The sequence below is a fragment of the Bos mutus genome, chromosome 26 (assembly GCF_027580195.1).
Source record: "Bos mutus isolate GX-2022 chromosome 26, NWIPB_WYAK_1.1, whole genome shotgun sequence".
NCBI classification, from domain to species: domain Eukaryota; kingdom Metazoa; phylum Chordata; class Mammalia; order Artiodactyla; family Bovidae; genus Bos; species Bos mutus.
The window spans coordinates 40,708,041-40,732,694 of record NC_091642.1 but is presented as its reverse complement, the minus strand read 5'-3'; the positions used below and the strand labels follow the sequence as shown (position 1 = coordinate 40,732,694).

The 24,654-nt window shown below is 40.6% G+C and overlaps 1 protein-coding gene across 5 annotated transcripts in view; it reads left to right on the top strand.

The window, feature by feature from the left end:
* The window catches only part of STAMBPL1 (STAM binding protein like 1), a 53,166-nt gene extending 28,743 nt beyond the window's left edge, over positions 1-24,423 (top strand). For 4 of the 5 annotated variants that reach the window (XM_070363491.1, XM_005897712.2, XM_070363492.1 and 1 more), the window contains exons 2-11: positions 2,168-2,250; positions 5,609-5,826; positions 9,501-9,576; positions 11,722-11,817; positions 14,205-14,562; positions 16,231-16,355; positions 18,780-18,917; positions 20,861-20,973; positions 22,774-22,873; positions 24,113-24,423. In XM_070363491.1, coding sequence (XP_070219592.1) covers positions 2,221-2,250; positions 5,609-5,826; positions 9,501-9,576; positions 11,722-11,817; positions 14,205-14,562; positions 16,231-16,355; positions 18,780-18,917; positions 20,861-20,973; positions 22,774-22,873; positions 24,113-24,169 — 1,311 coding nt within the window. In that variant the 5' untranslated portion in view covers positions 2,168-2,220 and the 3' untranslated portion in view covers positions 24,170-24,423. Of the gene's footprint in view, positions 1-2,167; positions 2,251-5,586; positions 5,827-9,500; positions 9,577-11,721; positions 11,818-14,204; positions 14,563-16,230; positions 16,356-18,779; positions 18,918-20,860; positions 20,974-22,773; positions 22,874-24,112 lie in introns of all 5 variants that reach the window. The other variant, XM_070363495.1, reaches the window with a different exon arrangement.
* The last annotated feature ends 231 nt before the right edge of the window (positions 24,424-24,654 follow it).

Below are 24,654 nucleotides of genomic sequence, written 5' to 3'. Positions count from 1 at the left end.
TTATATGATTTTAGAACTGCTCTCCTAATGTTTCCAACTTTTTAAATTATTTGTGCTATGTTTAAAGATCTGAGTAAGCCCTCAAAGAATTCACTTTCTGTTTTTAGGAGACTCTAATCAATGAGTGACTAGTATCTCCTGTCCTCTTCTCTCTCCAGCCAGCCTCAAATTCTCCCTAAGCCTCTTTGTTCTGTCTCTTCAACTCTTGTAATGTCTTTATTTTTCCTGGCTTATTCTCCCTGCTGCTGCTATGTCACTTCAATCGTGTCCGTTGTGCGACCCCATAGACGGCAGCCCACCAGGCTCCCTGTCCCTGGGATTCTCCAGGCAATAACACTGGAGTGGGTTGCCATTTCCTTCTCCAGTTCGTGAAAGTGAAAAGTGAAAGGGAAGTCGCTCAGTTGTGTCTGACTCTTAGCGACCTCGTGGACTGCAGCCTACCAGGCTCCTCCGTCCATGGCATTTTCCAGGCAATAGTACTGGAGTGGGGTGCCATTATAATTCCCCCAATGGGATTGCCTATATTCAGTGGTCCCAGGATTGATTTGGATTTTAAAACTATACGATGACTGGGGCTTCCTGCAGGTCATTTCTTTCTTGGGCATTTCTGCAGCCTGCTGGTCCACAGCTTGATGTTTACTGCAGGGATCGCTGGAGAGGATGAAGGTGAGAGATCGGAACATACTGAGTGACTTTCCTTGGAAAGCTTTTCATTCATGGATTCAGGCCAGAAAATAGCACAAAAGGATTGAATAATGTACCTCTGAAGTTTCTAGTATCACAGAAGGTTATAACTTGAAAGACGCTTAGCTCCCTTATTTCATGAATGAGGAACTGAGGAGAGGTTATGTGTCCAACATCACATAATTGATTAGTGGAGTTTAAAAGCCAAAATAAATTTAGAAGTGGGAAGTGATAATGCAGTGCTTGATCTAAAGTAGCATACAAGGGAAAGAGACTAGCATTTATTGAGTGAGTATTTGAACTTGGGTACATTCACCTAACATCTTGAAGTCTCAGCTTTCTCGACTGCAAAATCAAGATTCTAATAAGAGCAAACATTGATATGAAATTGACTGTGTGCTGGGAACTGTTCTAAGCACTTTATATGCTAGGTCATTTAATCCTTACCACATGGACATGACTCAGGTACTATTATTTTTTCCCTTTATTCAGATGTACAGAAAGCTATATATTTACCTGCAGTCACCCTGATGAAATATTCTGTTTTCTATTGCTGCATTACAAATCACCCCAAGCTTCATGTGTTAAGACAACATACATTTATTATCTCACAGTTTCGTGGGGCCAGGAGCCTAGGCAGCCCAGGCATAACTAGGTCCACTGCTCGAGGTTTCACAAGGCAGCAAGGAGGTGTTGACCAAGGTTAGGATCAGATCTGAGGCTTTGAGGTCGTATTCTAAGTGCACGTCATTCTTGGCAGCATCATCTCCCTGTAGCTATGGAACTCATGATGACTGAGTCTTCAAGGTCAGCAGAAGAATATCTTTTTCTTTGAAAGGTCTCCCACTCTGGATAATCTCCCTTCTGGATAAAAACTTAACGTCAAATGTTTAGGGGCCTTAATATATCTGCAAAACTCTGTTCATCTTTGCCATATGACAGGATGTAAACATGGGAGTAATGTCCCATCACCTATGCCATGTTTTGCTGAGGTTACAGGTCTTCTCTACACTCACGGGGAGGTGATTATATAAACCTGAGCATCCCAAGGCGTATCACAGCACCATCTTAGAATTCCACCCACCATAAGCCAGGAAGACTTAGATTAAGCCCAGACTGGATCCAGGTCTAAGAGTCCATGCTCTCAGTCACAATGACCTTCTTTCTCCTTCTGAAGCAAGTAAACCCACTTTATAACCTTGCATGGTGTTCTAAGAAAGATAACACCCAGCAGATTCTTACTGGGTACTAGGCAATAATTAAATCTCTTCATACCTCCTCTTTTCAAAGTCTGCTTCAAGAAACCTTATAACCACCTGCAGTTTTGTATGTTCAGAAAGAAATTTCCAGTAGTCTCTGATTATATAACTTATTGCAATTGGTTCATATTTTTTCTCAGGCAGAAATAACCCTGGGTTTTGGGATATGAGACCTGAGTTCTCAAGAAATAACCCTAGCTCTGCTTTTTTTGCCTTTGAAACAGATGAAGTGATTGAGAAGAAACAGTGAACATTGTCATCTTGTAGACAGGACAACATGGATCAGCCATTAACTGTGAACTCCCTGGTAGGTGGCACCAACTGATATTTTACATGTGGTTCGAAAACCCAGAAAGAAGAACAGAAACATGCCAAATGTGAAATGAGTCACGATTACTTCAAGAAGTTAAACACTTGCTGTTTTCATCCATCTGTGTGGTCCTCTCCTTTGAGGAAGTGACTAATAAAACCATCTTTGCTAGAATTAAAAATAATTCTTTTTTTTTTCCATGAAAGTATCAAATTTTAATTCTCTGGTTTGGTTCCAGGAGTGTAGTTCTTTAGCACGACACCAGAGAGAATTTCAGAGATGACATTGTAACAGGTACTTCGACTGTTCTGTGCCTCCGTGTGTCACAGATGAAAAATTAGAGGTTTACCTTGTGTGGTAATAGCTAAGGAAACATTGTATGTTTAACACTGAGATGTGGCTTTAGGATCCTTGTGTAAATGTGCAAATACCTGAAACACTTACCCTTTTCATCTTTTCTCCTTACAGCCAACATAGTACACACCTTCTTGAACTACATCTTAGGAGAAATAATGTGCTAGAGAGGAAATAACAGGGGCCTAGGGGTCCCATGGGTTTCTTGTGTGTCCCAGATCAGTCTCTGAATGTGATATAGCGACATTATATAATCTCCATGGCCCAGTTCTGTACTTTGTGCCTTACGACTTTTGGAAACCAGTTTTAATGTTACGAGCCTATCACTGGGGCTTGATGAACAAAGGTTGTCATTACCATCCACCTTCTCCTGATGACGCTCCCAAACCCACTCACTAACCTTGTCGCCCTGGGGGCAGCAGTAGACTGAATACCCTCTACACACAAAGCTTAGCACCAGAACACAAATACAGGGCCCAGTGCTTGCTCTGCAACAGGGTAGTGTTCTCTCTCTGTGGAAAAAGTCCTCCAAAATTGCTCAGTTGCTTTTGTGAGTATGTTTGAGGAGCAGAAAGTTGTAGACACTTTTCATTTTCTGACACTATATTGTCAAGACTGCCTCATTTCCACCTCTGCAGAAGGAGACATTTTCCTGGAGTTCCTCGTGTGTTTTTCTAGAACGTTACGTGCAAATAATTAAAATTTTAGTGGACATGTCGATGTAAAAAATGAACACTAAGGCTTTGTCATCTGGAAAATTTTATTTACATCCAAGCAGTTCATATTCAAATGAAAAATTATAGATTGATGGAGAGTTTAGGCTCTTTCCCAGTTTATTTCTGAAATCAGTTTTAAACAAGTAGAGTAGCACCATTCCCATAGATGGAAAATAAATATTTTTTTCTTCAGGTAAAAAGATAGTCTAATTATAATCACATTGTTCCCTTTCTGTCTTCCTCCTTTATTTGATATATTTATTGGTTATCATTTGTGTTACAGGGAATATACTATATTCCAGAGCACAGAGATGAGTATAAAATGATTCCTTTCCTTCAAGGAGCTTATAAGGAGTCAAAAATACTTGTAAACAAATAATCATAACTCAGCATAGACTGCATAGTAAAAAAATGGAGAAGTTACTTTTGTGCATGCAGGAGGCTGAAGTCTGCCCTAATTTTCCTAGATTTTTTTTCTGTCACTGAAGCATTAATCTGTGGTCATATAACAGCATTCTTGGAACACAGTCAGGATTATTTGGTTACATGGGGTTTATGCCGTTTCCTCACCAGCAGAGCTGAGAAGCTGCTGCAGAGACTCTGTCCCACAGAGCCTAAGAGATGTGCTATAGGGCCTTTAACAGGAAAAAAAAAAATTGTTGACTTTTTCACCTTTCAGAAGTACTGACTTTTTATTGAATAATTATCCTGAATTTATATGTTCTGTGTTTTTCCAAATGTGTATGTGTTTTTATTAATAAAACACAAATGTATTAATATCACAGATCCTTTTTCAGTAATTATTATCATTATTTTCTTAGTCAGGGATGAATTAACAGTAGAATTATGTTGGGGGGGCTGAGGGGGAGTGGGACGGCAGGAAGGTGGTGTGTCCATATGCTGAAAAAGGCTTCTCTTAAGACTTATTGGTGGGGTTTTATTCACTTGGTAAAGATTTAGAGGCCCTGAAAGCTCATTAAACCAGGAAATATCAATAACCTCAGATATGCAGATGACACCACCCTTATGGCAGAAAGTGAAGAGGAAATCAAAAGCCTCTTGATGAAGGTGAAAGTGGAGAGTGAAAAGTTGGCTTAAAGCTCAACATTCAGAAAACGAAGATCATGGTATCTGGTCCTATCACTTCATGGGAAATAGATGGGGAAACAGTGGAAACAGTGTCAGACTTTATTTTTCTGGGCTTCAAAATCACTGCAGATGGTGACTGCAGCCATGAAATTAAAAGACGCTTGCTCCTTGGAAGGAAAATTATGACCAACCTAGATAGCATATTCAAAAGCAGAGACATTACTTTGCCAACAAAGGTCCATCTAGTCAGGGCTATGGTTTTTCCAGTGGTCATGTATGGATGTGAGAGTTGGACTGTGAAGAAAGCTGAGCACCGAAGAATTGATGCTTTTGAACTGTGGTGTTGGAGAAGACTCTTGAGAGTCCCTTGGACTGCAAGGAGATCCAACCAGTCCATTCTAAAGGAGATCAGCCCTGGGATTTCTTTGGAAGGACTGATGCTAAAGCTGAAACTCCAGTACTTTGGCCACTTCATGCGAAGAGTTGACTCATTGGAAAAGACTCTGATGCTGGGAGGGATTGAGGGCAAGAGGAGAAGGGGACGACAGAGGATAAGATGGCTGGATGGCATCACTGACTCGATGGATGTGAGTCTCAGTGAACTCCGGGAGTTGGTGATGGACAGGGAGGCCTGGTGTGCTGCGATTCATGGGGTCGCAAAGAGTCGGACACGACTGAGCGACTGATCTGATCTGATCTGATCTGATTTTGGAATAGAATTGAATACATACAGTAACTTTGGATCCAAAACATGTCTTGGAGACCCTTCGAGTATAATGATATGATGCCTACCCTGGCAGGAATCCATCTCTTGGCTTACTCCCATAAGGATATCAGACCAGATCAGATCAGTTGCTCAGTCGTGTCCGACTCTTTGCGACCCCATGGATGGCAGCAATGGTCAATGATATTTTACCTAAAATGACCTACACATACCCAGGAACTGCCACATAGCTGTAGCTGAAACCTGCAAGAGACCTTAGTCCAAAAGAGTGTATGTTTACCCTGCAGATATGTGCTTTTCTGGTGTGCAGACCACATGTTTAAGCAAAAAGACCTCTTTTATCATGTTATTAACTCATTAAAAAAAAAAAAAACTTAGGTTCTGATGTCAGATATTTAGTACAAAAAATACATCTATAATTTCAGTCTGTTCATTTCTTCTTATAATCAGAGATTCAAATTTGGCTCTGCAGAAAAAGTTAGCTGCGATGCCCGACCACACGGATGTCTCCCTCACCCCAGAAGAACGAGTCCGTGCCCTGAGCAAGCTGGGCGGGAACATCACCATCAATGAAGATATCACTCCACGCCGCTACTTTAGATCTGGAGTAGAAATGGAGAGGATGGCGTCTGTGTATTTGGAAGAAGGAAACCTGGAAAGTGCATTTGTCCTTTATAATAAATTTATAACGTAAGTATTTTATCTTGGAGATCTTTGAAATGAGAACATTGGGAGCAAATATTTACATGCTATTTTGATGAGACAGCTTCAATGCCAGGCATGTATTCATACTCAGATCAAATTTACAATCTCCAGAAGCAGGAGGGGGTCAGGTTTTTAAGTTACCAAGTCATGTACTCAAAGGTGTCCCAATATCGTCTCTGAGGCTTAGGGGTGGAAGATCAGAGATGAAGTGAGGTGCAGGGATGTATATCCATAGGCCAGCACTGTAACCTGAGTGCCCACTTCTCCCTCTTCACAAAATTTCTTGTTCCCTGTCATTCTCCCTTCACAAGAATGCAAGCCTTAGAGCGTAGACATCACATTGTGGCTCTATCTAGAGCATCTGAAACGTGCCATTAACGTTCTTGAAGTTCAATTTGATGGGTTGAAACAAGGGATAAATTGATGATCCTAGGAAGGAACTGATTGGGGGACAGAGTGTAGTAGTTGATTTAACATTGTAGTCAGTATTTCTTAAGGCAGTTATTTAGCTGTGTAAGAATTGGTGTGTATAAAAGATCTTCCAATATACTGAAGTGGCAGCCTCAAAATAGTCGTGTAAAAATACCGTACTTCACATTAGATAGAGATTTGTTAATAACGTGTCCTCATTTGAACTAAAAAAATGAGATTTGGACTTTCTGTACCGATTTGCCATCTTACTGATGGTGAAGACCTCCTGTTACCAAAAGTGATCTGATCAGAGCCGAAGCCCTTATTTTTGTTTCCACTGAAAGTCACTCATTGATTAATTGTATTAATTTACTTGGGGATTTAATCTGAGGCCATGCAAGAAGTTGAAAAGATTAACTGTTTTTTGAAATTTGCTTTTGGCTGCGATGGGTGTTTGGTGCTTTGTGCAGGCTTTCTGGAATTGTAGCCACTGGGGGCTACTCTCTAGCTGTGGTGCCGGGGGGCTGCTCTTGTTGTGGAGCACAGGCTGTAAGCACAGGGGCTTCAGTAGTTGCCACTCTCTGGCCATAAAGCCCTAGCTTAGAAGTTGTGGCACACGGGCTTAGTTGCTCCTCGGCATGTGGGGTCTTCTCGGACCAGGAATCAAACCTGTGTCCTCGGTGTTGGCACGAAGATTCTTATCCACTGCACCACCAGGGAAGTCCAAGATCAACTGTTTTAAATGCTGCATCCATGATTCTACCATGGGTGAAATTAAAGGCAATTAGTATGGTATGCAAAGTGGTCTCTTTCAGCCAATAAAAACACTAAGTAGTTAATTGAAACATGTCTGTGGTGAATCAATAATTAAACAATGTCAGAGGAAGGAAGAATGTGCTACTATGTTAATCAAAACTAGTATTTGCTTTAAGGACCATTCGTTGATTTAACAAATATTTATGGGCATTTATTATGATGAGATGGACACTATTCTACAGGCCGAGGATACATCAGTAAGAGGAAAAAAAGAAACAGAATTTCATGCCCTTGTGGAAGCAAAATCTTAACTTTACCTGGAAACAATGAACCTGGTTTGCTGTAAGAATTTCCCTTCATTTTTACTGTCCCTTGTTCCTGAAAAGGTGATGAAAAATAATTAACTATTAATTCAGTTCAGTTCAGTTGCTCAGTCATGTCCGACACTTTGTGACCCCATGAACTGCAGCATGCCAGGCCTCTCTGTCCATCACCAACTCTGAGAGTTCACTCAAACTCATGTCCATCGAGTTCATGATGCCATCCAGCCATCTCATCCTCTGTCGTCCCCTTCTCCTCCTGCCCCCAGTCTCTCCCAGCATCAGGGTCTTTTCCAATGAGTCAACTCTTCACGTGACGTGGCCAAAGTACTGGAGTTTCAGCTTTAGCATCAGTCCTTCCAATGAACACCCAGGACTGATCTCCTTTAGGATGGACTGGTTGGATCTCCTTGCAGTCCAAGGGACTCTCAAGAATCTTCTCCAACACCACAGTTCAAAAGCATCAATTCTTCGGCGCTCAGCTTTCTTCACAGTCCAACTCTCACGTCCATACATGACCAATGGAAAAACCATAGCCTTGACTAGACGGACCTTTGTTGGCAAAGTAATGTCTCTGCTTTTGAATATGCTATCTAGGTTGGTCATAACTTTCCTTCCAAGGAGTAAGTGTCTTTTAATTTCATGGCTGCAATCACCATCAGCAGTGATTTTGAAGCCCAGAAAAATAAAGTCTGACACTGTTTCCACTGTTCCCCTATCTATTTCCCATGAAGTGATGGGACCAGATGCCGTGATCTTCTTTTTCTGAATGTTGAGCTTTAAGCCAGCTTTTTCACTCTCCTCTTTCACTTTCATCAAGAGGCTTTTGATTTCCTCTTCACTTTCTGCCATAAGGGTGGTGTCATTTGCATATCTGAGGTTATTGATATTTCTCCCAGCAATCTTGGTTCCAGCTTGTGCTTCTTCCAGCCCAGAGTTTCTCATGATGTACTCTGCATAGAAGTTAAATAAGCAGGGTGACAATATATAGCCTTGACGTACTCCTTTTCCTATTTGGAACCAGTCTGTTGTTCCATGTCCAGTTCTAACTGTTGCTTCCTGACCTGCATATAGGCTTCTCAAGAGGCAGGTCAGGTGGTCTGCTATTCCCATCTCTTTCAGGATCTTCCACAGTTGATTGTGACCCACACAGTCAAAGGCTTTGGCATAGTCAATAAAGCGGAAATAGATGTTTTTCTGGAACTGTCTTGCTTTTTCCATGATCCATCTGATGTTGGCAATTTGATCTCTGGTTCCTCTGCCTTTTCTAAAACCAGCTTGAACATCTGGAAGTTCACAGTTCACATATTGCTGAAGCCTGGCTTGGAGAATTTTGAGCATTACTTTACTAGCGTGTGAGATTCCGTTAAGGATTCTGGCTGACATTTATCTGAGTTATGAATTTTCATATACGAGTTTTTAATACACATATATATACCACGTTGGGCTTCCCTGGTGGCTCAGCTGGTAAAGAATCCTCCTGCAATGTGGGAAACCTGGGTTCAATCCCTGGGTTGGGAAGATCCCCTGGAGAAGGGAACAGCTACCACTCCAGTATACTGGCCTGGAGAATTCCATGGACTATTCCATGGGGTTACAAAGAGTTGGACACGACTGAGTGACTTTCACACCATGGCACTGCTGATTCATCAGGGGCCCTTTGAGTCTGTTTCTGTTGAAGGTGTTTTTATCCGTCTTTCCGGACTCTTACGTTTTCATGTGGTACTCAGTGTTGCCACCACTACACTCAAGTAGAATGGTGCTCTAGTGGGGTTACGTGCCCAAGACCTGAGAAAAACTAAAGTGATGTGATCTGTCGAGGAGCATCCTGACTTTACCCCTCTTAACCTCAGTGCTTAGTTTGCCGAGCTTAACTCCTCTGTAATGCCAGAATCATATTTATACCAACCTTTGATGGCGGATGGAAAGAATATAGATTAAATAAGAAGGAAAATGGCAACCCACTCCAGTATTCTTGCCTGGAAAAATCCCATGAAGGAAGAGCCTGGCAGACTACAGTCCATAGGGTCAGAAAGAGTTGGACAGGACTGAGCACACATAAATAATGTTATTAACCATGTCCTTTTGAAAAGGAGGTTCATCTTATATTAGAAACCGTCACTGAGCTTTTTCTGTCCTATAACTCTAAGGATGTGTTTTCTCTTTCTCCAGTTTATTTGTAGAAAAGCTTCCCAACCATCGAGATTACCAGCAATGTGCAGTACCCGAAAAGCAAGATATTATGAAGGTATTAAGTGATCAACTCTCTCTGAAGGTTCAAGTTCCCCAAGTATCCATTATTGATTCATCCCTTTTCCTTCCTCCTCTGTCTAATCCTCTCTAGAGTTTCAGTACAAAAAAAAAAAAAATTCATTCCATTAGCTACGATATTTCAATCTCTTCTTAGACCTTTAGTCATCATTACTGTGGGATGTCTACTTAAAATTTGGAGAAGAAAATAAAAAAATCAAGAATGCACTTGATCTTAAGATATGAAGAAGGAATTATTTTATGATTCCTCTCAGAGATTGAGAGAATAGTTGTCTGTTTCCCCATACTTATTTAAGACAATCATTTTGGCGGGTTTTGGTTATTCCATACAATTCTCAACTCAATACCTGTTTGAAAATCGGTGTTGATTATCAAGGCAGCCACAAAGTTCTAGTCATTTTCTTCTTATAGTACTCACCTCTTAGACAATGAAGACTTTAGTGAGTGACCTGAAATATTCCAAAGGAAAAGGAAGGCTATTGAAATGTATTTATTTAGCATCAATGTTTGCTACATATATAGTTTCAAATATCTTTAGCTGAGAATATATCCTCTCAGATAACATTTAAGCAATGTTTTCCATTTATTTGTCTTAAGTAGTTTGGGTTGATTTTATATGATGGAGGTAATGTACACAAAGTCGATCACAACATGAAATTTGAAATTACTCTCCAAAAGTATTTTACCACATAATGGGATAAAACTCTCTTAGCCAGTTATGTCGGGCTTCCCTTGTGGCTCAGTCATGAATCCACCTGCAATGCAGGAGATGTGGATTGGATCCTTGGGTCAGGAAGATCCCCTGGATAGGGAAATGGCAACCTACTCCAGTATTCTTGCCTGGGAAATCCCATGGACAGAGGAGCATGGTGGGCTACACTCCATGGTGTCACAAAGAGTCAGACACCACTTGGCAACTAAACTACAACAACCAGTTATGTCAGGCCTGAGGGTGCCTATAAGTAGAACACAAATGGTCATCTACATTGTTAATTTCTGTACACTGTCTGAGGGGTCATTCCTTATCCAGCCTTCATGTAACATTTCCCTTCAGTTCTCTTGTTCATTTAATGTTAGAAAGTTCTGGATGGAAACCAAGGTGTTATGCTGCCAAGATGACTCTTTTATTCTAACTTGGTGGTGGTGGTTTACTTGCTAAGTCATGTCCGACTCTTACAACCCCATGGACTGCAGCCTGCCAGGCTCCTCTGTCCATGGGATTTTATAGGCAAGAATACTGGAGTGGGTTGCCATTTCCTTCTCCAGGGAATCTTCCCGGCCCAGGGATTGAACTCGGGTCTCCTGCATTGCAGGCAGATAATTTACCGACTGAGCTACGAGGGAAGCCCACTCTAAGATTATTCTTATTTTCACTTATAGAGAAAAAAAATTCTCCAAAAGCATATACATTTTCTGTTTATGCTCATTGAATAAATGGATCGATGGATGACGAAAGATTAAGAGCACAGAAATTTTAATGGAAGAGCTTAGCTAGAGTTAGGAGTTTGGGGTTTTAGTCATAAGGAGGCCACAAGTCAGTTGTATGACACTGACAAGCCTTTTGATGTCTCTGAGCCTTTGTTTCCTCATCTGTACTAAGGCTGGGGTGGGTACTTGAACGGTATTTTCATGCCATCAAGAATCACTGAGAAGTTGTTTGAGATACAGATCCCAATCCTTTCTCTGAATATGTTGATTCAGTAAATCTGGGGTTAGGCCTGGGAATCTGTATTTTTATAAAAGGTGCCTCAACTGCTTTTTACAGGCTGTTAAGCCTAGGGATCTCTACTTACCGTGTTCTCCAATGTCCCTTTTAACTATGATGCCATATAATTTACATACCATGGGATGTGCAGTTGCAAGTCCACTACCTATACAAAATGCTTACCTAACCAGTGGAGTCAATAAAGGTCTTACAAAGGGGATAATTTCTTCTCTTCTCTGCTGAAAAGTTGTATTTTGGAGCCCTAGAAAATACTGATTTTTCCACCTTCCTGTTTGGTTACTTGTGTCTTGATTTCTAATACACATACCAGTTGTTTTTCTTTCTCAGCTGATGATCTGAAAGACTATACTGAAAATTCTACTAATCAATGTGTATATATATATATATTTTTAAAAGAAACTGAAGGAGATTGCATTCCCAAGGACAGATGAATTGAAAAAGGACCTTTTAAAGAAATATAACGTAGAATACCAAGAATATTTGCAAAGCAAAGTAAGTTCAATCGGTGCCTTTATTTCATGAATTGTTTTCTGTGCAAATATTTTTTTGAATTTTATTTTCATGAGTTTTTCAAACGTCATATGCATTTGAGTTGAAATTAAAGAAACAGTGATGGAAAACACATTAAAAAGTTGATGTTGATGTCCAGGTTAAGCACTTGCACCAAAGATGTGGTAATTTTTATTTCCCAACAAGATCTAATAAAGTGAAGCATTAGAAAATAGACTTTCTACAGTAATTTAACCAGAGTGTTCTTTCACTGTTTACCTGAGGCTGCCACAACATTGTCAGTTGGCTATACCCCAATACAAAATTAAAAGTTTAAAGTTGGGGGAAAAAAAGAATAAATTTAGAGCTCTTTGACCAACTCTTGCCAGTGTAATCTTGAACCAGATGGCTGCTCTTTAGCGATGAAAGGAGTCAGTAAGAGAGGTAGGGAGAATAGTATATAGTTTCTGAGGTATCTAATTCGATTCTTAAATATTTTAATGTTATGTTATTATATTCTTAAATATTATAATTACTATAATAACATAGAATAATATCTAGCCATATGAGTGAAATGTAATCGTATCATCAAAGGATGATGACTTCTGGATTCTTACTAAATAGAGAGTGAAAAGAAAAATTATGTCTGAGATCAAAGGGCATTGAGTGATGAAACTGACCGATCAGTCTATAAGATATTCCAGGTCAGCACTTGAACTCTTAAGGTTTACAGCTTCTGTTTTGCTGTTTTGTTTGACTGTGTGTTTATGTGCTTTGAAAGTTTCACTATTACTGATTCTCAGTTCAGTCCAGTCTCTCCGCTGAACATGGTCACAGGCCTTGTTTACTTCCTTTGGTGTCGCTGGAAGTAGGTTTGAGTGAGCCGTGTGCACTGAGTAACAGAAGGAAGGTTGAAATCAGAAGATTCCCTCCAGGGTGGATAGTGATCATTTGATTTGAACTGTGAAAGATTGGGGCTTCCCAGGTGGCCCCTGGGAAGGGGTTACAGCGGTAAAGACCCTGCCTGACCTTGGTCAGGAAGATTCCCCTGGAGGAGGGCATGGCAACCTACTCCAGTATTCCTGCTTGGAAAATCCCTATGGACAGAGGGGCCTGATGGGCTGCAGTCCATAGAGTCGCAAAGAATCAGACACGACTGAAGTGACTTAGCAAGCACACACACTCGAAAGATTAAAGTAATTTTGGCGGCCCAGACAGGACAACAGGAAGGGGGAGCAAAGCCTGAGTTCCCTTCCCTACTCAGCGGTGTGAACGCTAGTCCCCTCTGCTCTCTGGGAGGAGCAGCATCAGCAGTTGTAGTCTGCTGTTAGTGATACCAATTACTTCATAGTCCACAATAGGATCCCAAGTATATGACAGGTAGAAATATTTGGGGGGATAGCATGGTAGCCTTTATGTCTGGGAGATATAGGCATGGCAATAAGCCTTTGGTGCAGGCAACACTCACGTCACCTGCAGTCTGTTAGAATGCAGATTCTCTGGCCCCACCCCAGACCCGCTGAATGCCAGTCTGCCCTGTAACAAGACCCAGGGGATTCGTGGACATAAAGTACTGCTTTAAACTGTGTCCCCCACCTCGCCCCTGCCTCCTGGTAGCTCCCAAAGTTTAGTTTTCAACAGAATTATTTGGGAAGCTTCTTAAAGATTAATTCTCTGACCTAATAAAGCCTAGATATTTTTGTTAAGGCTGGGGAGTTTGGGAATCATCATTTTTAACAAAGCTCCGATTAGTTTGTTCTGATAGAGATGATGACCCCATTCTGAGAACCACTTTTTAGGGATATCCCCTTCTCCATGAAGTCCCAGCACTGGGACTTCAAGAGTCAGATGCAAAAAGGTTCAAGGGTGTGGTACTATCCCCAAGAGCTTTCAATGATGATGGCAGCGTTCTCTCTGGTGCTGTCTGATATGGGAGCCACTAACCCGTGGTACTTAACACATGGCTAGTGAGACTGGGGGATTGATTTTCGGATTTCATTTCATTTTAATTAAATTTCAGTAGTCACATCTAGCTAGTAGCTACTATACTGGGCAGTGCAGTCTAGGGTAATATGACCATTCTGTGAAACAGTCTGATCAGCCAGGCTATGCAGACAGTCCTGACTTTGATTTTCTAGTATTTAAAAGCACAGGAGGATGGAGGGAACTTGATTATCCTGGCTCATCTCTGGTAAATTATGAGTGGATTCCAAACTGCTCCTGAAATCAGATTAAGGGGCTTTTGCCACTATGTTATATATTTCTCTGGTGGTCTCAGGAGTGTCTCTGTAGGCATGTGGGAGTATCTAGCTGTGTCTGCTGGAAGATTGAAAGCATCTGCTTTTTTGGCCTGGAAACTAACCTTTTCCTGTGGCAACCACATTTTCTAGAACAAATACAAAGCTGAAATCCTCAAAAAACTGGAGCATCAGAGGTTGATTGAGGCGGAAAGGAAGAGGATCGCCCAGATGCGCCAGCAGCAGCTGGAGTCAGAGCAGTTTTCGATTTTTGAAGATCAGCTCAAGAAGCAGGAATTAGCCCGGAGTCAGCTGCGAAGCCAGGAAACGCCGGCACTGTCAGAGCAGATCGATGGCAGCGCTTTGTCCTGCTTTTCCACACACCAGAACAGTTCCTTGCTGAACGTACTTGCAGATCAGTCTAGTAAAAGTGATGCAACCAGTTATGCTGGCCACTCACCTCCCGTCAACAGGGCCTTAAAGCCAGCTGCCAGTCTAAGTGCTGTTCAGAGTAAGTGATACATGCCCACAAGACATGCAATCACCTCTTTTTTGGTTTGCTTTTCATTTTTTTTTTAATTTATTTATTTTTAATTGGAGGATAATTGCTTTACAGTATTGTGTTGGTTTCTGCCATACATCAATGAATCAGCCATCGGTATACATATGTGCCCCCTTCTTGAGCCCCGCTTCCCCACCTCCCAGCCCATCCCACCCCTCTTGGTTGTCACAGAGCACCAAATTTGAGCTCTGTGAGTCATACAGCAAACTTCCACTGGCTGTCTAATTTTATATACAGTAATGTATATGTTTCAGTGCCACTGTCTCAATCTGTCCCATCCTCTCCTTCCCCTCACTGTGTCCACAAGTCTGTTTGCTATGGAACCGTATTCCTGTTGCATCTGGGCAGGGTCTACTCATTGTATGATGAGCCGTGGTAGTTCCCCTGTATGATGTGGTGTGAATGACTGTGTCATCTGCGTTTTGCTATATGTAACCTTAACGTTCAGGAAATGTGATTTGCCCCTTGATAGAGCAGAGACTCAGAGAAGGCAATGGCAGCCCACTCCAGCACTCTTGCCTGGAAAATCCCATGGGTGGACGAGCCTGGAAGGCTGCAGTCCATGGGGTCACGAAGAGTCAGACACGACTGAACGACTTCACTTTCACTTTTCACTTTCATGCCTTGGAGAAGGAAATGGCAACCCACTCCAGTGTTCTCGCCTGGAGAATCCCAGGGACGGGGGAGCCTGGTGGGCTGCCGTCTATGGGGTCGCACAGAGTTGGACGAGACTGAAGCGACTTAGCAGCAGCAGCAGCAGCAGAGCAGAGACTGCATAATAAACAAGATTATATTTGATCATGGTACAGATATTTTAGAAGAGAAAAATTATGAGCGTTTTTTTCATTCATGTATTTTAATCAAGAAACATAAATCCTAAAAGGTAAACACTTAACACTGGAGAAGAAAGAAGATGCTGGCAAACTTGTTTGTCCAGAACTTTGCTCAGTCATTAAATGTAAATATTTAGCATTTCCGTGGCCCAGGAGGATCCGCACACATGGGTGGTTAACCTCCCAATGGATTATGTGTCTCTGCCAAGAATTAGTGCTGCTTGGGACTGTTACATCAGTGCTGGCAGGTTTCCAGAACCAAGTGGGAAAATTTCCCAGCAAACGCTGTCAGATGGAGTTTGTATTTCTTTTTATTTGGAAAGACTTATGATAAGCAGTCATGCTATAAATTACTCTACTGCCAGCTATTTCTGAAAACATGGTGCTATTACTTAATGATGACCAACTTCCATAAGATATAAGCAACACGTGGCAAACACGAAAAAAGAATATCCTAAGGCTTACAGAATACGAGATGTGTCGTCTGCAGCCTCTTCGCTTTGTGCCAAGTGAAAACAGCACACACGCATGTGAACAGTTGATCCAAGACCCCAAGATGTACAAGCGCTTGTACCTTTTTCCCACTTACATATAAATAATCTGTATGCAAAGGGTAATTCTACCTTCCCTCTGGTCACTGTTCACTTTTATAAGTTTTAAAATAAAATGCAGAAGGGGAGCACCAGATCATTTCATTTTTAGAATTTATATTTACCTGTAGTCACTTGAGGGAGGGGATGTAAGGTTTGTTTTTTTAGCTTTTTCTCCCTTTTCTGTTTCTTAGATTTAGTGGTTGAAGGACTGAGATGCGTCGTTTTATCAAGAGATCTTTGCCACAGATTTCTGCTGCTGGCAGAATCCAATACAGTGAGAGGAATAGAAACCTGTGGAATACTCTGTGGGAAGCTGGTATGGACTGTGTTCATGTCTTCTCTGCACAGGATACTGTCAGGAAAACTGGCTTTCTCGTGATGAGTTGAGCAGAACAGAAACATCCTCAGTGTCATTATGAAATTACCTGTATATAGACTAACGTGATAAAAATACTGTCATTAATGGAATTATCCTTCTAGAAAATAGATTGCAAAATCTCAGGAGGCTATAAAGTTTGTTGTAAAGAACTAATCACACTGTAAATTAAGTGTTTAGAAAAAGGGGGGTTTTCAGATTTCCAGAACTGTCTAGTTTTCTAAATCAGATTTCCCTTGTAATTGTTAGTTTTGCATGCATTCCTATAATTAACTCAACTTGCTTGTATCTGTGGCAGTGATAATCTTGCCACCCTTTTTCAGATATGTGATGAATAAAGCTAGGGTGGTGTTGTTTTCTTTAAAGCAATAGCTTCAGCAAACCGGAATCACATAGCACCGGTCATGTTTAAGTATGGAAGATTTTATCAGAAATAAGTGATGAAAGACAATGTCAAACTAGAAGGAGATAAAAGAGAGAAGATGCGTATATTTTTCTGCTTCAAGAAAAATATACTGTCTTTGGGGTATCAGTTTATATTTCTGAATTCAGGCACATTTTCATTCCTAAACATTTACTTGAGGACTGTTATTTAATGGTATGTTTCATTCTCTGGTGGCTTAGAGGGCAAAGCGTCCACCTGCAATGCGGGAGACCCGGGTTCAGTCCCTGAGTCAGGAAGATCCCCTGGAGAAGAAAATGGCAACCCACTCCAGTACTCTTGCCTGGAAAATCCCATGGATGGAGCAGCCTGGGGGGTAGCACGACTGAGCGACTTCACTTTCACTTTCATTCAACACATATTCTCCTACTGTATTCCAGTGTTGCGTTATCGAGGTTTCCTCAGAGGAAGCAGAGAAGATAAGCACAGAATAACCTGTCATTTCCTCCCCACAGCCCACCTTCTTTGCCCTGCAGGGGGGCAGTATGATATGGATTTGTCTTCCCCAAGACCACATGTTGTACTTAGTTTGATTGATTCATTCATTCTTCCTTCATCCCTTCATCAAACAAATATTCACAGGCCCTGCCCTAGATGTTGGCATTCAGAAGCCTGCAATAGCCACAGTCTTGCCACGTGATACCTATATGATGCTTGTAAAGAACCAGACAGATGATTAATTATAAATGGAGCTGGGTGCTCTCAGTGGAAGTGTAGGGTATCCTGGGAAGGTGTATGGGAGAGGGTCAAGAAGGGCTTCCCTTGGGACGTCCCTGGTGGTCCAGTGGCTAAGACTCTGCACTCCCAATGCAGGGGGCCTGGGTTCGATCCCTGGACAAGGAGCTAGATCCCACATGCAGCAACTAAGACCCAGTGAAGCCAAATTAAAATAAATAAGTGATTTTTAAAATTAAAAAAAAAAAGAAGGGCTTCCCTTGAAAGGTAATGTTTACATTACATATGTTTAGAATACATAAAGTTAGCCATGAAAGGAGGGGCTGGGGTGGAGGGAAGTGTTATAATCAAGGCCAAAGGAATAGTGCCCAGTTTGCAGAGGCATCCTGAGAGCAGAGACAGGGTGGTGCTGTCGGAGGGATAGCTCCTCACTGCACAAACATCTCTTATCTGAGGATCCTATCACTACAACCCTCTTCCTTTCAACTCTTTATCTTTTACCTAAGGGGATAAAGGAGGGAAAGGGGGTCACAGAGGAAGAGATGTTTGGATGGCATCACTGACTCAGTGGACATGAGTTTGAGCAAACTGTGAGAGATAGTGAAGGATAGGAAGGCCTGGCGTGCCACAGTCCATGGGGTCGCAAAGAGTCAGACGTAATTTAATGACTGAACAGCAACAAAGGGATAAAAGATTTTTTTCTTTCCCCTTTATCTAATTGCCTGTCCAAAACAGTGTCTTAATTATAGAAAATCCTCGTGAATCCCTACCCCCAATAGTAGAAGAAAGTCGTGAGTCTTCAAATGAAATTAAATAATAAGACCATCAACCTTCACAAACCATTAGAAATTGTCCTTCAGTAAAACCCCAGAATTGTTTAATGGCCATCTCCCCTTCCAGAGAAACCTGCTGCTATTTTATTCTGATTTTTCTATGGCAGTTCTAATGCAGCATTTTACTTACTATCTAAACTCCCAGGGATCAGCCCAAGATACGGATTCCTATTTATGATACATTTTTCTGTTGTGAAAATGGGTTTCAAGCGCCAAACAGTTGACTCTCAAAGTTTTTGGTAAATGATCCGTTTTCAAGTCTGGGCCTTTGTTTTTGAATTGTGATGTGGGTAGGAAGAGGATGATGTAAGTGGTGGGTACTTTCTAGTCTTATTAAAACATTACACTTCCTACTCAGGCTTTTTTTTTTTTCCTCTCAGGTGTTTATTATTCTCTATGCTCTTTGTTTTTCAGACACATAATGAATTTACTATTACCCACTTAATAGTGCCCAAGCAGTCCGCGGGACCAGACTATTGTGACGTGGAGAATGTAGAAGAATTATTCAGTGTTCAGGATCAACATGATCTCCTCACTCTGGGGTGGATCCATGTATGTTCGACCTTTTGGGTTTTAGGTTGTTGTTGGTTTGTGTGTGTGTGTGCATGTGTGTGTGTGTGTAAGGCTTTTTTCCTCCTGGAGGAATTTCAGCTTAATCGAAATAATTTATTGTTTTTAATTTTTCCAAGTGTAATAAATGCCATCATATTAAAGCATTTTCTTCAATGTGAGGCAATGTCTAAATCTGTCAAATCTGGATTTGGAGAGGGCTATTATAAATATCCTTTTTTTACTACCATTCCAAGTTAAAAGAAGAACTTTTGGAAGTCAGGTTGGCTTGTCTTAATGATTTTATGTAGTCTAATGGAGGCCTAGGCAGATTTTTATCTGTCTAATGTGATTAGACAATTATTAATATTCCTTTTCCATTGGCTGTGGGTCTAAAGTAGATTAAGAAATTTTTCTGAAAATGTTTCTTTTAAACAATGTTTGTACTTGTTAAATAGGGACCATACACTCCATTGTATAAATACCTCCCCTACAGGCCACAGATACTTGTGCCGTTGTGTATATAGCCACGGAATGGGACCAAAAATTTGTGTTCCAGCATTTACCAAGCCACCATAGAAGCGGGACAGGGCTTATAAATCAGAAGACGTGAGTTTAAATATCAGCTCTGCTAAGAATTCACTGTAGGAATGTTGGCAAGTGATTTAAGCAATCTCAGCATCAGCTTTTCTTCCATAAAATAGGGACATAATAATGGACTTCATATGTCAGTGAATTTCTCAACACATTTTCTTCTAGGGACCCAGAATATTGAAGCAATTGTTATTGGTGATGACATGGTACTTTTGCTATCCGTGTTTTCCCTATTTGGTAAACATTTTTCCATCCAGTCTCACACTGGGCCTGGGGTAGGAACAAGTCATCTCACCAAAGACTGAGAAAGAACCACCTTTTATTTTGCTTGCTTTATAGAGAAGTATTTAATAACAATGTTAAAATAACAATAACGGCAATAAGAGCAATCATAACAGCTAAGGATTTTGACAGCTTTCTGTGTACTGGGCACTGTTCTATGAATTTTACATTGGTTGTCTCATTTACTTTTCATAGTAATCCCATGAAGAAAATTATTATTATTGTTATTTTACAACTGATGACATAGGTTTGAGGATGTTAAAGAATTTTTTCAGTGTCATACAACTAGTAAGTGAGGAAGCCGGGACCCCGCATGAATACAGCCTTGGATTCATGATTTAAGTGGTCACATTCCTTTTCGAAAGTGGTTGGAGTTTATTGTGAATTTAAAAATCATTATGAATGCATGCATTTTTCATGGTCAAATATAGACTTCTGATTTGCCTCTCATAAACACTTCCGTATATAGCCAAAACCTAAAAGATAGTTCTTTTAATTTATAGTCTCCCCTTTCCTCTCATCATGCAAGATGGGCGCCAAACATCTTCAACAGCTCTGAGAATTCCTTTCTCTTATTGTAGGGGGCAGAGATCCATGAAAGGACACCAGCATAGTGGGATATATTTAGCAAGAATTTTCCTTCTGTGTCCACAGTTTCATATCTTAAGTATCTTGCAGTTGAGGTTCTGTTCCTTGCAGGCAAGTTACTTAAAGGAACCTCAGGATCTTTATACATAAAACTGAGATATTAGTAATAAGTATCTCCCAGATGAGTTGCAATGATTAAATGAGGGTCTATTTAAAGCCTCTGGCAAATCTCCAATTTTATCTTTCCCAGTAAGCAGAAAGTATATAAACACTCCCAAGAGTCTCTTTTCAGAGTTAGTTATTCCATAGATGTGTGAAGGGAAGGATTATGTCAGTAAGACATTTTTCAAAACCCTTATTTGATTCATGGTGGTAAAAAATATAAAGCAAACAGCTAGAGTTTTTTCTTGGAATAGGCTCTGGTTTTGGCTAAGACTTATCTGTTGCTTGTTCAATAAGATTGTCCTCTTTTCTTTTTATAGACACATCCAACCCAAACTGCATTCTTATCCAGTGTTGATCTCCACACTCACTGTTCCTATCAGCTCATGTTGCCAGAGGCCATTGCCATCGTCTGTTCACCAAAGCATAAAGAGTGAGTGTAACTCAAGAGGGTTTAAGTAGGGTTTCACCTGGGGCTGCTGGGTTCAGGTGTGCCCACACACCAGGCTGAAGCCCTTGGCTAAGCAGGTACACCATGCCCTTAGGGAAAAGAGGTTGGTTCCTGCTGGCTTCCAAATATGTGCAGCTCTGCGGTCTTTTGCTTTTTAAGATCTTTTCCATGGTAGAATTACCATGGAATTCTTTCTTTAGTTAATGTGACCTTGAAGTGGATAAACCAGATGTTGTTTCAGTTTGCCATTTGGGATCTTAGTTCTGTTGTATGATTTCTTTTGTGAGAAGATGTATAGCTCAGGGAATTCCCTGGTGGTCCAGTGGTTAGGACTCCACACGTCCATTCGTGGGGGCATGAGTTCGATCTCTGGTCAGGGAACTAAGATCCTCTTCCCACACAGTGTGGCCAATAAAAAAAGAAAGAAAATTTCCAGATTTAGCTTAATTATCTCCCAAATCTTAAGTCTTGGGGACAGTGATTATTGCAGCACAGTTATGAGCAGAAGAGTCAGCCATTGGAATCCCAGCTTGATTAGTGACCACTGTGAGCCTCAGTCTTGTCAGATCCCTGATACCTGCCCATCACAGATTAATGTGAAGGTGAACCTAGATGATTGTTTATGTAAAGGGCTTAGCATGGTGCCTGGAACTATAGCCAGCACTCAATACATATTGCTGCGACTGTATAAATATGAGTTATACCTTAGAAATACTGCAGATTCAGTTCCAGACCACCACGATAAAGCAACTAACGCAAGTCACATGAATGTTTTGGTTTCCCAGTGCACATAAAACTTTGGTTCACACTGAAGTCTATTAAGTGTGCAATAGCTTGGAGAAGGCAATGGCACCCCACTCCAGTACTCTTGCCTGGAGAATCCCATGGACGGAGGAGCCTGGTAGACTGCAGTCCATGGGGTCGTGAAGGGTCAGACGAGACTGAGTGACTTCCCTTTCACTTTTCACTTTCATGCATTGGAGAAGGAAATGGCAACCCTCTCCAGTGTTCTTGCCTGGAGAATCCCAGGTACGGCGGAGCCTGGTGGGCTACGGTCTGGTTGCACAGAGCCGGACACGACTGAATTGACTTAGCAGCAGCAGCAGACTTAGCAGCAGCAGCAGCAGCATTATGTCTAAAAAACTGTACATACCTTAAATTTTAAAAAACCATATTACTCAGAAATGCTATCATCTGAGTCTTCACCAAGTCAGAAAAGTAACAGCAAAGATCACTGATCATGCTTTTCCATAACAAATACAATAATGAAAAAATTTGAAGTATTGTGAGAATTACCAAAATGTGACAGAGAGATTTGAAGTGAGCAGATGCTGTTGGCAAATGGCTCCAGTAGACTTGCTTAATGAAAAGTTGCCACAATCCTTCAATTTGTAAAAAAACGCACTATCATTAAAGGGCTGTGAGTGAAGTGCAGTAAAATGAGTATGCCGGTCATTTTATGTATGACGGCATACATGATAGATAGAGGATAGAAATATCCGTCACTTGTAATTTCTTCCCATGGGGTCTTGGCTTTTCCTCTGAGGTCTCCCACTGCCCCGTTACCATCCTTCAGGCACTCGGCATTAGCACTGGTCTCTCCAGTCTTCCTCTAGGCCGCCAGCACAATATTGATTTTTTTTTTAAAAACTGTAAAGTTTATAGTTTGTAGTTTCTTTCTCCATTCCATTTGAGGAATATGTATGCATGTGCCATTCAAATAAAACATCTGCAAAGCCCAGATGATCCTTAATTTTTGTACCTTTTTTCTCTAAAATTTAGCACCGGGATCTTCAGGCTCACTGACGCTGGCATGCTTGAGGTTTCCGCTTGTAAAAAGAAGGGCTTTCATCCACACACCAAGGACCCCAGGTTGTTCAGTGTGAGTAGATAGACAATGTTGATTATTTTCTGTACACAGTATTTACTTTTCACCCCTTCCTTTTTTTGAAAATTGAAATATAGCTGATATAATATGTTAGTTTCAGTTGTACAATATAGTAACATTTTCATCCCTTATGAAATGATCAGCACGGTAAGTCTAATACCATCTGTCCCCATACTAAGTTATTACAATATTATTGACCATATTCCTTATGCTGTATATGACACCCCTGTGGCTTAAAAAGATGTGGTGTTGTATATGTACACACACACACACACACACACACACATACACGCACACACGCACACAGTGAAATATTATTCAGTCATAAAAAAATACAGTCAATCTTGTCGTTTGCAACAATATGGATGATCTATAGGGTATTATGCTAAGTGAAATAAATCATACAGAGAAAGACAAATACCATATGGTTTCACTTATATGTGGAATCTGAAAAGCAGAAACAAAACAGTAATAGATATAGAGAACAAATGGGTGGTTGACAGAGGGGAGGGGGTTTGCAGGGTGAAACAGATGAAGATTAAGAGGTAGAAATCTCCAGTTATAAAACAAATAAGCCTCTGTTTTTTAAGAGGGAAATAGTAGCAGTATGATATAGTATAAAACCCTTTATTGCTTAGTTTTGAGTTTTCTTATCTCAAAAACTTAATCAAAATCTTTGTATTTCCTTCTGATGTCTGGTCGTTATTATTTTATTTACAAAGGAAAGAGTATTTCTATAGCATGATTACATATAAAGTTTCCTTCCCATCACTGTATATATGTGTGTCTATATATATTTAAGCAATTATAGTTTTCTCTGGAGTCCCCAAAAGCAAGCAATTATTAAAGAAAATGAGATTAAATGTGTCTTGAATTATTACTGCTTGATACGACCATATTAGTTTTTAATAACAGTTCAATGAAAACTGTAATCCTGTTTTTTGATGAGCTTTGTATAACTCTGAATACATCTTTTTCTGTTTGCTTGGCTTTGCCCTGTCTGAGACATCAGAGAAACATGATTTTGAAGTTAGGATTTATTTAACATGAAAGCTACTTGGCACCTTCTGTGAATATTTTCTTGCTGTTGAAAATGAGTATATATGGTTATGTTTGTTCTGACTGGAAATATTTTTCAAAATTAGGAACATTTTTAGATCAGGAAATTCATACTCCTCCTCTAGAGAGAATCATGTTAAACATTATGAGCTAAAGCCAGTATTTCTTTCCTAGGTATGCAGACATGTATTGGTGAAAGACATAAAGATAATCGTGCTGGATCTGAGGTGATACGTTCTGAAGATTAGCGCCCTCCGCGCCAGACACTTACCCATGGACACGTGGTTGCCGGATTTTCTTAAGATGTTTCCAGAAATGACTGATATTTTATATTTATACATTTTAGATCAGAGAGTTTGATATTTATTACTTTTGCACATTTTGACGCTTTATTTTTGGGTTGCTTTGTCTTAAGAGGTTACAGTGGACTTGTCAGTATCCATTAGTGTGCCTGAGTACTATGACCACATAATAAATTGTGCTGCAAACAACATGTCTGGTTTTAAGCTTATGTTTTGGATGTATAGTTGATGTACAGTATTATATAAGCTTCAGGTGTACAAGACAGTGATTCATAGTTTTTAAAAGTTATACTGTCTGGTATTTTGAGAGACCTCTGCATGAGTTTTCAGAGCTTCACATGTTTCACTATTTTTTTTTTTCCCTGTAAAATGCAGTTCCAAACAAGAAATTCTGAGTACCAGGTGATCTCTAGG